The sequence below is a fragment of the Pan paniscus genome, chromosome 2 (genome assembly GCF_029289425.2).
Source record: "Pan paniscus chromosome 2, NHGRI_mPanPan1-v2.0_pri, whole genome shotgun sequence".
NCBI classification, from domain to species: Eukaryota; Metazoa; Chordata; class Mammalia; order Primates; family Hominidae; genus Pan; species Pan paniscus.
Genome location: NC_085926.1, coordinates 148,441,788 through 148,456,388, shown reverse-complemented (window position 1 = coordinate 148,456,388; position 14,601 = coordinate 148,441,788). Strand labels below are relative to the sequence as shown.

Genomic DNA, 14,601 nt, shown 5'->3' with positions numbered 1-14,601 from the left:
AAAAGAGTAAATTAAATCAGATTGATGAGAGAACCTAAAAGGAACATGTTAAACTCTGAATACATTATCAAAGATCACTATAACTACACACCAATACTACTCACTGTAGTCTCCTCCTGGTGAGATACAGTAACACAGTGGAAAAAGCATGGGGTAGGAGCAAGACAAATGTAGGCTTCAATTTCTACTCAGTCATTTACTTGCAGTGTGAGCTTAGGCAAGTAATGGGATTATACCACCCAACTCTCAGTAATTGGTTTTAAGAGAAGAGTGCCAGGCACATGGTAGGTATTTGATAAATGTCAGTTATCCTCTCTTCAATCACTGAAATAAAGTGGTCTTAGAGCCTATTAGAAGGAAAAGATCAACCTTGGCCTGCTACTGCAGAATGTGGATATGGAAATTCTGTAACTTAATGTGATAAACAGATGCATGATAATGATGATCACAACCACAGTAACAATGGCTGATATTAAGAGCTTACTCTATTCCAGGCAGTCTGAGCCATGCTATTATTAATAAAACTGCCACCCTAGTTAATTAGATCAAGAGCTAATATACTTTCTTTGTTCAATTTCAGAGATCAATGGCTTTTCAAAAGCAGCACACCAAACTGTCAAAGTGGTGATCCCTCTTCATTTGACATGCTCACAAAGAGGAGAATAAGACAAGAAAGCAAGCTAACCCAGAAACAGTGAGGTGACAGTGCACCTCAAACACAGGAAAATAAAATGCATAACTATACTGATTGGATGCTGCTCAAAATCAGCCTACATGCCATCTTTGGTACGTGTGAACAAAGTTACCAATTCCTATTCTAACTATGATATACTCAAAACTGTACAATCAGTAATGGGATGCTCTAAAGACAAAAGAACTGCAAACCCTTTTTAAAAAATTATTTTCAGTAACAGTGTTACTTTTTGGTATTAAGATTCTAAGAATACCCTGTGGATAATGTGGAACAAACCAAATGAATACTTATGTGAATGTGATATTCTCAAATTATCATCCCTGGTATTCCAGAGTAACAAGATTCTTGGTGGTGACAGAAGGCAATACAAATAAGATAGAAGTTAAATAAAAACCTTGTAGTCTTCAATTTAAATAAAACTATACGTATAAAACTTTAATTTAAATAAAATTATGATTGTTACATCTTTTAAATAGAAAAAAAAGGCCTAGAAACAATGATCAATGCAACAGCAAATAAGAATCTCTAGAACCTAAATACCTTTTTTTTGCTAGACTCAGCCAATTTTTCAAGAAACGCTATTTCCTTTTAATGTTTCCTTCAATGAGATCAAGAGCTAATACTTTTTCTTTGTTCAATTTCAGAGATCAATAGCTATTCAAAAGTAGCACACCAAAAAGGAGACAGGGTTTCCTGAAAAATTAGCCAGTTCTAGGTGTAATGGTTAGAAATGTACAAATTAATCCTAGAATGACTTGTCTTACCATATAGCAAAGAAGTCACTAAGGACTAATTGATCAAAGATGAGACAATTTGAGCATCAATAAGAAAAATAACTACAATGGACTGAAACACATACCTTTTAAATCCACAGCTCATTAAGAATGGGACTAAAAAGGCCAGGCACGGTGGCTCACGCCTGTAATGCCAGCACTTTGGGAGGCTGAGGCAGGTGGATCACCTGAGGTCGGGAGCTCGAGACCAGCCTGACCAACATGGCGAAACCCCATCTCTACTAAAAATACAAAATTGGCCGGGCATGGTGGCACATGCCTGTAATCTCAGCTACTCAGGAGGCTGAGGCAGGAGAATTGCTTGAACCTGGGAGGCGGAGGTTGCGGTAAGCCGAGATCGCACCATTGCACTCCAGCCCGGGCAACAACAGCGAAACTCCATCTCGAAAAAAAAAAAAAAAAAAAAAAAAAGAATGGAACTAAAAAACAGCCTGGGCAACATAATGAGATCCTGTCTCTACAAATAATCAAAAATTAGCCGGGCATGGTGGTGCAAGCCTGTAGTCCCAGCTACTTGGGAAGCTGAGGCAGGAGAATTGCTTGAGCCCAGGAAGTCGAGGTTGCAGCGAGCCATGATTGCACTCAGCTTGGACAAAAGAATGAGGCCCACTCTCGAAAAACAAGAATGGGGAAAAAGCTAATTGGTTACAATGAAGGTTGCTAGAGATGGAATACATTATATTAAAACTGCTAAGAGTAAGAATATTTATCCCGCCTTTTCTATATAAATGCAGCACTAGGTAACCAAATAGTAGAAGGGGAAATTTTTCTTTATAGAAGCAGTATAGCTGAAAAATAAGTGAGGGAGAAAAAACCAGAGTATCAATAATTTGCAACCACTGATGAAATAATGCATCCAGGCATGAAACATTAATGTCAGCTAAGCCTACAAAATTAAAGACAACCAGACATTATGTGCTTCTTGATAAAAGAAGTGAACATCACCTTATAATGTAGTCTTACCCTTACTCACCTAAAAAAGAACCTGAAGCTGAAACTCTAGAGCCAACTTGCAATTTATAGGGGACAGATGAACATGTTAAATTATACCATGGGATACAAAAGCAAAATTCAAACTATGGGAAAACGTGAAAGACAAATAACCTTGTTTCTTAAACAATAAATTATGAAGAATAAAATAACAGATAGAGTGGGAACTTATAGGACCAAAAGAAACATAAAAGATATATCAATCAACCACAATGTGCAGTACCTTATTTGGATCCCGAGTTTTAAAAAAAATTGTTAACATTTGCAATTAGTAGAAATTTGAACACATATTTAATAATTTGTGATAATGGTTTTGTGGCTAAGTTTAAAAAATGAAAGGCCCCAATCTTCAGAAATCTACTCTGAAATATTTACAATTACATATTTAACAAGTATGTAAAAGTATAACCATATCTGGGATTTGCTTTCACTTAGTAAGAGAGATGGTAGCTGGAGAGATGTATGGATGAGATAAGATTGGCCACAAGCTGATGGTTACTAGAACTAGGTGTCTGAAGTTTAAAATTCTACACGATAAAATATCTAAAAAATTTGTGTCACAGAATTTCAATAGCAATTAAATTCAGGAAAAGATATTCAAATGTCTCAATAGCAATTACCAGATAATAAAAAGTTATTGTAAAAGAAAACCTTTGTGTTACAGATTTTCACTGAATTCAGACTTATAAAGAATTATGCAAATGAATGTAAGAGTAATTATTGATTAATAGATTAACAGTATTTAGGAAAACCCTATGATGTCATAAAAGTTAATGGAAACTGTATACGATTACAGTAAGTAATAAAATTATGTCATAAATCTTTCCATACTAAAATTGTTGTTTTCAAAGAAGTGAACTTCATTGTTAACACTGCGGGCACAAAGAGTTTCATCTTCTGACCAGGATGGACACCTATGTCAATGAAAAAAAAAAAAGTATAAAAAATATTCAGACACAATGTAACATCACATTAACATGTTAAAGTAATTTATGATATTGGTTACCATTTAAGGAAAAACACTTATAAACACTTATAAATATGATATTAAGTCAGTTACTAATAGTTTTAGTCAATATATGTTAATAGAAAAGGCCAGGTGCGGTGGCTCACACCTGCAATCCCAGCACTTTGGGAGGCCAAGGCAGGTGGATCACCTGAGGTCAGGAGTTCAAGACCAGCCTGGCCAACATGGTGAAACCCCATCTCTACTAAAAATACAAAAATTAGCCAGGCATGGTGGCACGTGCCTGTAGTCCCAGCTACTTGGGAGGCTGAGGCAGGTGAAATCGCTTGAACCTAGAAGGCAGAGGTTGCCGTGAGCCAAGATCAGGCCACTGCACTCCAGCCTGGGCAACAGAGCGAGACTCCCTCTCAAACAAACAAAAAAAAGAAAACATTGTTCCTTTCCACTTAATACTAAAGGAAAGAAGGATCAAGTTTTTGCTCTATTACATTCCTACATACAAAATCCTTAAAAATGTAGATTTTTGTCTGATAAGTTATTTTTTAAATCAATATCAGGAAAACAAATATTATACAGTGATGACATTAAAAATACTATGTAAAAAATTAGTATTTTAAACCATTTATTTACCAATTTTGCATTTTTTTCTGGATGAAAGATTTCAAACATGTCCCAGTTTTCACATCATAAAGTTGTAGGTTGGGTATCCCAGCTGTGCCATCTTTAGAAGCTGCAATAAAAATTCTTTTTTTCAGTAATTGCCTTGTAACATTTGTAAAAGGATTATTTTTCTTATTTATTAAGTTTGATATGGATTACTATCAAATGGGTTAAATCATGAAAGCTTGCCTCTGTGTTACCAAAATAAATAAATAAATAAATAAATAAATAAATAAAAGGTTACATAACCCACTCATGATTCTCAACTGATTCTCAGTATCTCTTTCATTTACTTGGAAAAATTAGATTCATTAGAGTTCATACCTCTTGAAAGAACAAAAACTCAGGAGGTTTGTAAGCCAATAATGACCTATTATCATTTACTTATTCAAAAATATCAACATTATTAGAAAATGTTTCTTAAAATAAGCCCCTATAACTATTTTATTACATGAAACACAGTTATATGAAATGTTCATATAATGTATTATCATTAGGTATCTCTTTAAATATTTTGGAAAATGGCACAACATTTTCGACTCTGTTATACCATACACATCCCTTAGATGTTTTGTCTACTGTACTTCCTTTCACATAATAATTATTTAAGTCTTGATTTTAAAAGTCATTATTATTCTTAATCTTCAGAAATCTCTATCCAGCAGTTATTTACTTCCTGAATTTTCCCTTGAGCTTTTTCTTTTCCTTTAGCTCATAATGGCTCTTTACACTAACTTACCATATACCTTGAAATTACTTTCAATACATTGTTTATTTGGAGAGTACAAGATTCACTGTAGATCATAAATATTCACAAACACTATTTACTATCATAAAGACTAATTACTTTCTTATGAGGTTATAAACTTTATAACTTTTTCCCCCCCACTAAACGTAATTGATCCTGTCAGAGTATTTTTACACTGAGAAAATACTTACTAGTATAAGGCTGCCACGTTGCCAGGACAGTATTTTTGGGTGAGAATTCAAGGCAAACTGCCTTCGGGAGGTCGAAGGAGTGCAGTAGTCCCTTGTTAGTGACACTGATAATATTTACTCTGGTTTCAAAAGAAATTATTTCAGCAATGAAATACTGTTTTATAGTAGTCAACACTAACCAAAACATTCATACCTCTTTTTAAATACAGATCACTCCAAAATGTTCACTTTTTTTTTTTTTTTGAGATGGAGTCTCGCTGTCTCCCAGGTTGGAGTGCAGTGGCGCGATCTCGGCTCACTGCAAGCTCCACCTCCCGGGTTCACGCCATTCTCCTGCCTCAGCCTCCCGAGTAGCTGGGACTACAGGCGCCCGCCACCACGCCCGGCTAATTTTTTGTATTTTTAGTAGAGATGGGGTTTCACCGTGTTAGTGAGGATGGTCTTGCTCTCCCGACCTCGTGATCCGCCTGCCTTGGCCTCCCAAAGTGCTGGGATTACAGGCGTGAGCCACCATGCCCAGCCCAAAATGTTCATTTTTCATAAAAATCAACTTTAAGTTGGTTCTAGAAAATATGCGGGAAATACCTTAACTTCAAAAAAAAAAAAGGGCCAGGTGCAGTGGCTCACACCTGTAATCCCAGTACTTTGGGAGGTCAAGGTGGGTGGATCACCTGAGGTCAGGAGTTTGAGACCAGCCTGGCCAACATGGAGAACCTCTGTCTCTACTAACACTACAAAAATTAGCCGGGCGTGGCAGTGGGCACCTGTAATCCCAGCTACTCGGGAGGCAGAGGCTGCAGTGGGCTGAGATCATGCCACTGCACTCCAGGCTGGGTGACAGAGTGAGACTCTGTCTCAAAAAAAAAAAAAAAAGTATATTTTACCAAAAGGCTCCTATATAAGGCTAGTGCTGGGAAATGATATAAAATAGAAGACACATGGATGATTCCACCTTCAGCTGAAAAGGAAAAAAACGCCTTTAAGTGAACACAAAACTAATCTATAGAGAAGCTGAGGTCTATCAAACCAAAGGAAAGGCAGAGGTGCTAGAGAAAATGGCAAAAGTATACTTTTGTTTTATTTTTTATTTGAGATGGAGTCTCACTCTGTCACCCAGGCTAGAGTGTAGTGGCACAGTCTTGGCTCACAGCAACCTCCACCTCCTGGGTTTAAGTGATTCTCCTGCCTAAGCCTCCCGAGTAGCTGGGACTACAGGCGCATGCCACCATGCCTGGCTAATTTTTGTATTTTTTGGTAGAGACGGGGTTTCACCATGTTGGCCAGGCTGGCCTTGAACTCCTGACCTCAGGTGATCCACCCACCCTGGCCTTCCAAAGTGCTGGGATTACAGGTATGAGCCACTGTGTCCGGCCCGCAAAAGTATACTTTTAAATTTGAATAAATGGGCCAGGTGCAGTGGCTCACACCTGTAATCCCAGCATATTGGGAGGCTGAGGTGGGAGGACTGCTTGAGCCCAGGAGTTCAAAACCAGCCCGGGCAACATAGTAAGATCCCATCTCTCAATTAAAAAAAAATTTTTTTTTTAAATAAATAGAAGCTATAGCAGCTAGGGAAATCAGTAAGGAGACATTTGATGTCTACTACAATCTCAAGAGCAATCTCTAAAAGATATGATTCTAAGAATTATGGTACAATGACAAAAATGACAATAATTGTATGATAAAAGCAGTTCCATTTTGGGATGTTTTCTGTGTACCTAACCACTTTATGTACATTTTCTCATTTAATCCTTACAACAATCTTACAAATGTCATCATTTCTGTTTTACAAGTGCTGAAATTTAGGCTTAGAAAAATAAAATGATTTGACGATTTGCTCAAGATCATACTGTTGATAAATGCCACAGCCAAGCTTTGAAATCAGTTTGGCCTGACTTACTTTTATGTACTAAACACTCTGGGGTGTTTAAAAAAATAAAAAAAAAGACTCTCCATCTTATTCCAGAAGTTGCTGTAAGTAACTTTGTTCTACTCAGGTTTGAGGAAGATAACTGAGGTTAAGATAAGCAGTCACTGAAAAGAATGAAAAATTACCACATAGTATTTAAACACACACACCTAACATGGAAATCTTTACAACTTGCTGCAAATAACCTATTTTAGAATTACAAGACGCTTTCTTGTTTTCTTGTTGTTGCTGTTAACCTTTATTTTTTTCTTTGCTTTGCAACCGGAGCCTACTCAGAATTGATGGTCTTTAAGAGTTATTCTTAGTTTAATGAAGGATGTTTATTTTAATTAAGAAAAAACATATTTAAGGAAGAATCAGTAACGGTTTCTGACTTAGTTAACCAGAAACTGAACAAAGACCACAATCAATACATGAAATCTAGTTCTCTTGCCCCAGAACAATAAGTACCATTGTGGTCACAGCACTTTAATGAAATAAATGCTAGAACTTAATATAGAAGATATCTATTAAAATCATGGACATGACATATGGGGACATACTAAAAAGATTCAGAGTTGAATCCCATAGAAGGTTAAGTGTGGATATGAGTGAACTATTAACAATAACTGCCAAGGTAAAAACAGACTTATTCAACAAACTCTAAGCTAGAAGAACAAGGAATACTTCAAAAACAAACAAACAAAAAAAGACAATGAAAAGAAGTATAGTATAGCCCATTAGGTAGTAAATTTCTATTGACTCATTACTCAAATAATACAAACTAAAATATGGATTAAAAAATAAAATTTAAGTACCCACAATAGGTTACACAAAAAAAGAGTAAGAAATTTTGAGATCACATCCTACTTTTTGAGGCTGAGATTAAAACTGTTAACATTGTAGGTAAGACTCATTATAATTATATTATTAATGATTTGAGAGTAGTAGATTTAGGCTGGGTGAGGTGGCTCATGCCTGTAATCCTAGCACTTTGGGAGGCTGAATGAAGCGGGTGGATCACTTGAGGTCAGGAGTTAGAGACCAGCCTGACCAACATGGTGAAACACCATCTCTACTAAAAATACGAAAATTAACCAGATGTGGTGTTGTCTGCCTGTAGTCTCAGCTACTGGGGAGGCTGAGGCAGGCGAATCGCTTGAACCTGGGAGGCGGAGGTTGCTGTGAGCTGAGATCATGCCACTCTGGGTGACAGAGTGAGACCCTGTCTCAAAAAAAAAAAAAAAAAAAAAAAAAAGTGCTGGGCATAGTGGCTAACACCTATAATCACAACACTTCGGGAGGCCGAGGCAGGAGGACTGCTTGGGGCCAGGAGTTTGAGCCTAACCTGATCAACATAACAAGACCCTGTCTCTATTAAAATTGAAAAAAAAAAAAAAGAAAAAAGAAAAAGAATAAAAGACCAAATTTTTTAAATTATAAAAGCTAATTCTGCCATCTACTTATAGTCATAAAAGGTGAATCAACTAATTCAACATGTTCTCTTTAGTAGTCAATTTTTAAAAAGCAAGTATTAATGGGTAGTTTAAACACTTCTGAATACATTACCATTGTAAAGAACAATGTTTAAAATTTACTTTTCAAACTAATGCATGCAGTTTCTCCCCTTTGAAAAACCTAACAGTATTATATGTGGTTTAAAACAATGTAGATAACTTTAAGCCAAGCAACAAATATTTGGGCATTTGCATGGTCTATGAAATAAAATGTTGTAGTAACTCTTGAAAAATTAAAAAGGACTGGTTTTCTTAATAAAATATAAGCATTTAATCAACATAATTTTTTGTGCAAGACCAATTTTGTAAACTGGTATTTTATGTAACATATATTATACTAAACGTTCTTTTGAATAACATACACTTTTATATACATAAGACTAATAATAATAACTGCAGGCAGTTGTTAGTAATTTAACAGCAAAGATAAAAAAGTATCTACATCTAGGATTAAATGAGTAAAGAGAATTATTTTCTCAGTGTTACTGCAGATTTAGGAAACTCCAACCAATAACTTAGAGCACTATTTAAAACAACTCAACTTCTTTAGCATTAAATTATATTTTTCATATATTAATTTTTAATTCTAAGTAACTAGATAAACAAGTCATGGCATATACATAGAAACGAACAACTTTGAAGGTATTTTGTGTAACGAGAGGTAATATCTCACTACATCATGACATTAAAAGACGGATTTTATTAATGACACTCAAATATCTGTTATTCAAATAATGCCAGTTGTGTTTATATTCGTGACACACAAAATATGTTATGTAAATGAACACTAACTTTTCTCCATTGCCCCAGGCAAACAAGGTCCCATCCTTACTAAAGGTATAGACTTTGCAATTCTTCCCAGATTCCCTGAAAATGACAAAAAAAAAGGTTTAAATGAATAAGCATTAATACTTTTCAAAAAAATCTGATTATAAAGTCAATCATTTCACTATCAATTTAATAACTAAGAACTTGCACAAATTTCAGAAAATTCCAAAATGCTTTCATCTGCCAAAATACTTTAAAATGCAATGCTATCACTGTAAAGTAAGCTGGAAAATGATTTCATACTAACAGATGGATTTTAAGAAAAAAATAGAGCCCTTTTGGGTGAATAAGTTTGTGTGGTAGGCCTTCCATCAATTTCTCATGTGTAGAGATAGAAAGTATAACAAAAATAAGAGGCTCTTCACCTAACTACTTGGGAATATTCTATCAAGTAATCAAAACTCTAAGTACTGTATCTCCGAAGTGAAGATGTTTACTATGAATACATCACCCAGTGATAATGAATACCCAAATAGAAACTTGTATCTGTGCACATGTAGATGTACATTAGTGTAGTCACAACATGAGATGAGAACTTCCTGGCTAAAAAATAATTTGAATTGCTAAATAACAACAAAAGCATTGAGAACTGACTGATACATCCCTTACACTATCTTTGCATTAATTCATCTGCACAAATGAAGATGACATTTGTGCTTCTGCAATCACACAATAATGACAGCCTACACTCAGTTTATAGATAATAAAACATTTTTAAAATCTCTTTCTCATGGTGCAATGGCTCACACCTGTAATCCCAGCAGTTTGGGAGGCCAAGGCAGGCGGATCACCTGAGGTCGGGAGTTCGAGACCAGCTGGGCAACATGGCGAAACCCTGTCTCTAATAAAAATACAAAAATTAGCCAGGTGTGGTGGTGGCACCTGTAGTCCCAGCTACTCAGGACGCTGAGACAGGAGAATTGCTTCAATCCAGGAGGCAGAGATTGCAGTGAACCCCTGCGCCACTGTCCAGCCTGGGCGAAAGAGTGAGACTCCACCACACAAAAAAATAAAAATAAAAAAAATCTTTCCCACATAAACAGCTATGATCAAGATGTTCCCCATCCTATACTACCCTACACTTATGCAACTCATTTCTGAACCTTACGGCAGAATTTTACAATTATCTTTATTAAATTCCACCCAGGTTTTGGCCTATCATTTCAGCCTACTGAGGCCTACTTAAATCTTGATTTTCTCTTTTAAAACATTAGTCAGTCCTTACATTACATACGAAAGTATGTAATGTATAAATTATAAAACTGTTACTAGGCTATCATCTAAATTATTTATAAGACTGTTCAGTGAGCTCTGAACAAGATCCTGTGGCTCACCAACAGTCCTTCCCTCAAATTAAAACTAACTCATTAATCAGCTGACTTTACTGACCTTAACCAATGACAATTCTGTCATCATCATGCAACCCAAAGACTTTCTCATTTCTCAGATATTTTGCCAAAATTATGTTTACAGTTCTATTATTCTAATGTGTATTCTATTATTCTGTCTGGAAATTCTACCCAGAAAGGAAACAAGATAAGCTTGAAACAATTTGTTCTTAGGAAGCTCATTTTGACTTAATAAACACCCCCTTATCGCAATGATTATAAACTTACTAAACTACAGAATCCAGAATTCGATTATTTTCTTGGTCTTGGCAATTGGGAAATTTTGCCTCTTTCCTTCTGGTATAATTTTTTGAATGAAAAATTTCAAACATACACAAAAAATAGAGAAAAAGTATGATAATCCACCTATGCACTCATCATCAAGCTTAAGTAACTATTAACTCAGAGCCAATTTTGTTTATCTATTCCCCACTTTTATCTTTCATGCCACAACATTCCAACGCAAAAACTAGATGTCATTATCATATTACTCTATACTTGATTATGCATCTCTAACCAGTGAGTATATTTTTTTAAAAACATAATCACCACCATGCCACTTCATCTCACAAAATTAACTTCTTAATATCATTTAATACCCAATACTTGGATTGGATATCTGGGTTTTTTAACAGCTCCCCAGGTCATTCTATTGTGCAGCCACATTTGAGAACTACTCATGTAAAAGACTGACTAAATTCTGAGTTTGAAGTTTTTTTAACTTTCGTAGAAGATATGTACAGCACAGTTCCTACTGTATAGTAACTCACCAGGAGACACATAAATATCTCTCTGTTCTACTCTTAGTGATACTGAGATTGTACTGGATTCAGTCATGTGCCTCCTTGTATCTACCTAACTCTTCCTGCTGCCATGCCTCAACTATTCAATGAAGAGACCTCATCTCCTAACGCCACTGGTTGTCTTTGAATCTGCAGAGTTAAGGGCCATACTTCCACATGGCTTCCACCATGCACTGCGGCAGCACATGGAGGAGCTCTGGCACTCAGATTCAACCCAAACAGGCTAAGAGGCTGCAGTAAACTTCTTACCCTGTCTCCACACAACAGACTGTTCTGAAGTACAAATGTTCCATACAGCCATTCTGGAGACATTTTGCACACATGACCAAGCAAGTTGGCTATATTTTGTGGATTTGTGGTCAGCTCAGTATATCCCATCATACTTGCTTTAACTCCTTCCCTGTCTCATTTCCCTTTCTCCCCTACTCCTGCAGCCTTGGGACTAGCATACCCTAATGAAGTGTAGCACATAACTTTGCCATAGTTTTTTTTTTGTTTTTTGTTTTTTAAATAGATATGGGGTTTTGCCATACTGCCCAGGCTCATCCTGAACTCCTGGGCTCAAGTGATCCACCCACCTTGGCCTCCCAAAGCGCTGGGATTACAGGCATGAGCCACCGCGCCCAGCCAGACTGGGTTTTCTAGAGTAGTGCTTCTCAAACATTAATGTGCATACAGGGCCGGGTGTGGTGGCTCACACCTGTAATCCCAGCACTTTGGGAGGCCAAGGAGGGTGAATCACCTGAGGTCAGAAGTTCGAGACCAGCCTGGCCAACATGGTGAAACCACGTCTCTACTAAAAATGAAAAAAATTTAGCCAGGTGTGGTAGCAGGTGCCTATAATCCCAGCTACTTGGGAGGCTGAGGCAGGAGAATCGCTTGAACCCAGGAAGCAGAGGTTGCAGTGAGCCGAGATTGTACCATTGCACTCCAGCCTGGGCAACAAGAGTGAAACTCCATCTCAAAAAATAAATAAATAAATAAGTAAATAAATAAATAATGTGCATACAGGCCAGGCATGGTGGCTGAGGCCTGTAATCCCAGCACTTTGGGAGGCCAAGGCAGTTGGATCTCTTGAGCCCAGGAGTTGGAGAGCAGCCTGGGCAACATAGTGAGACCCCCATCTCTACAAAACATACAAAAATTAGCCAGGCATGGTGGCATGCGCCTATAGTCCCAGCTACTTGGGATACTGAGGCAGGAGTATTGTTTGAGCCTGGGAGATTGAGGCTACAGTGGGCCATGATTACACCACTCCATTCTAGCCTGGGCGGCAGAGCAAGACTCTGGAAAAAAAAAAAAGTGCATATAAATCATCTGAAGATCTAGCTAAAATACAGATTCTGATTCAGTAAGTTGGGTAGGGCCTGAGATGCATTTCTGTACTGGCTCAGGAGTGATGCCAATATAGTTGGTCTTGGTTGGGCCCATGCTTCCTGTAGCAAGGTTCTAGAGAACTGGGCCTAATAAAAATTGGTCAGTAGAGTCAGATGACAACAGCCTGATTATAAAGTTCCCCATTAACAGTCATCAAACAGTTCAGCTAAAGGTTTCAGCATCTTTTGATGATCATCTGCCTAGATCAGTGGTTCTTAAAGGGGGGTCCCCAGATTTGCAGCATCAGTATCACTGGGGAATTTGTTAAAAATGCAAATTATTGGGCCCTACCGCTGATCTAATGAATCCGAACATTTGGAAAGAGAGCTGCAATCTGGATTTTAACGAGCTTTTCAGATGATTCTGATGCTTGGTAAAGTTTGAGAACCAGTGGCCTAGATCCATTTCTTGAGGATTACAAAATGGTAATTGTCTGATCCAGCATCCATTCTCCATTTATTAACTGGAATTCGTCTATAAAATTCTTTTTCTCATCAACCACTTGGTTACTCTGAGAAACAGTTTGTATAAGAAAGGCAAGATAAATGCTTGACTCCTTCCCTTTATTTATCAATTTTCAAAGTAATGAGTGAGGACTCCATCAACCACCAATGCTGACCAGTTAGGTTTAAATGGAGGGGGGATTTTTTGGGGGAGCATTTATATACTTGACATGTTTTATCTTTCTATTCATAATTCTTAATGTTCCCATCTTAGGTTGGTGTGAATCTCTTCAAGTTGCTTCCTACAACCCTTTAACAAAATCTCATTAGTCTTTTATAGCTTTGCTTTCTGGCACAAAAGTCGCTACCTCAACTTGTACATTTTCTGTCCCAGACCTAGAGTTGACCACTTCTCCAAGGAAGTGGTTCCTTTTAGTGAAGAATTGTATTTAGAGATCACAATCTGTGAGGATGGGGTATTCACTGCTACTGTGTTATCGCTGCTTCCAGGCCTTTTCATTGGCCAGAACTAGGAAATGCAAATGTTTTATGAAAAGAAATCATGAGTTCATACTGATATAGGCAAGTCTATCTTTTCACTCTAATGCTGAAAAATCTTGGTGCCTAATGACATTAATACAATTAATTTACTCTATCCTATAGTAGATTCAAATGACAATATCAACTTTCAGTTAAAAAGAAAACTATTAGGCCAGGCATGGTGGCTCACGCCTGTAATCCCAGCACTTTGGGAGGATGAGACAGGTGGATCACCTGAGGTCAGGAGTTTGAGACTAGCCTGGCCAACACGGTGAAACTCTGTCACTACTACAAATACAAAAAAATTAGCCAGGCATGGTGGCAGGCACCTGTAATCCCACCTACTTGGGAGGCTGAGGCAGGAGAATCGCTTGAACCTGGGGGGCAGAGGTTGCATTAAGCCGAGATTGCATCACTGCACTCTAGCCTGGGCAACAAGGGCAAAACTCAGTCTCAAAAAAAAAGAATTTTGCAGGTCTTCACATGGTTATGCCACCAACCTGATATAAAGCTAGAATCACTTATTTTAGTTTCCCAATTTTTTTTTTTTTTTTGAGACGGAGTCTCATCTTTTTGCCCAGGCTGGAGTGCAGTGCCCTGATTTTGGCTCACTGCAACCTCCACCTCCGGGTTTCAAGCGATTCTGCTGCATCAGCCTCCCGAGTAGAGTAGCTGGGATTACAGGCGCCTGCCCCCACACCCGGCTAATTTTTGTATTTTTAGCCGAGATGGGGTTTTGCCATGTTGGCCAG

The 14,601-nt window shown here is 37.4% G+C and overlaps 1 protein-coding gene and 1 long non-coding RNA gene across 2 annotated transcripts in view; one reads left to right on the top strand and one right to left on the bottom strand.

The window, feature by feature from the left end:
• EIF2A (eukaryotic translation initiation factor 2A) overlaps positions 1-14,601 on the bottom strand; it is a 37,733-nt gene that overhangs the window by 16,621 nt on the left and 6,511 nt on the right. Inside the window, exons 3-6 of the mRNA XM_003826469.6 lie at positions 9,263-9,337; positions 5,045-5,163; positions 4,076-4,175; positions 3,310-3,392 (exon numbers count right to left, since the gene is read on the bottom strand). Of these exons, the coding sequence (XP_003826517.3) occupies positions 3,310-3,392; positions 4,076-4,175; positions 5,045-5,163; positions 9,263-9,337 (377 nt within the window). The remainder of the gene's footprint in view (positions 1-3,309; positions 3,393-4,075; positions 4,176-5,044; positions 5,164-9,262; positions 9,338-14,601) is intronic.
• On the top strand, positions 3-3,314 carry LOC134729909 (uncharacterized). Its single transcript, XR_010111468.1, has 2 exons — positions 3-786; positions 1,569-3,314. It is a non-coding gene; the product is annotated as an uncharacterized LOC134729909 (long non-coding RNA).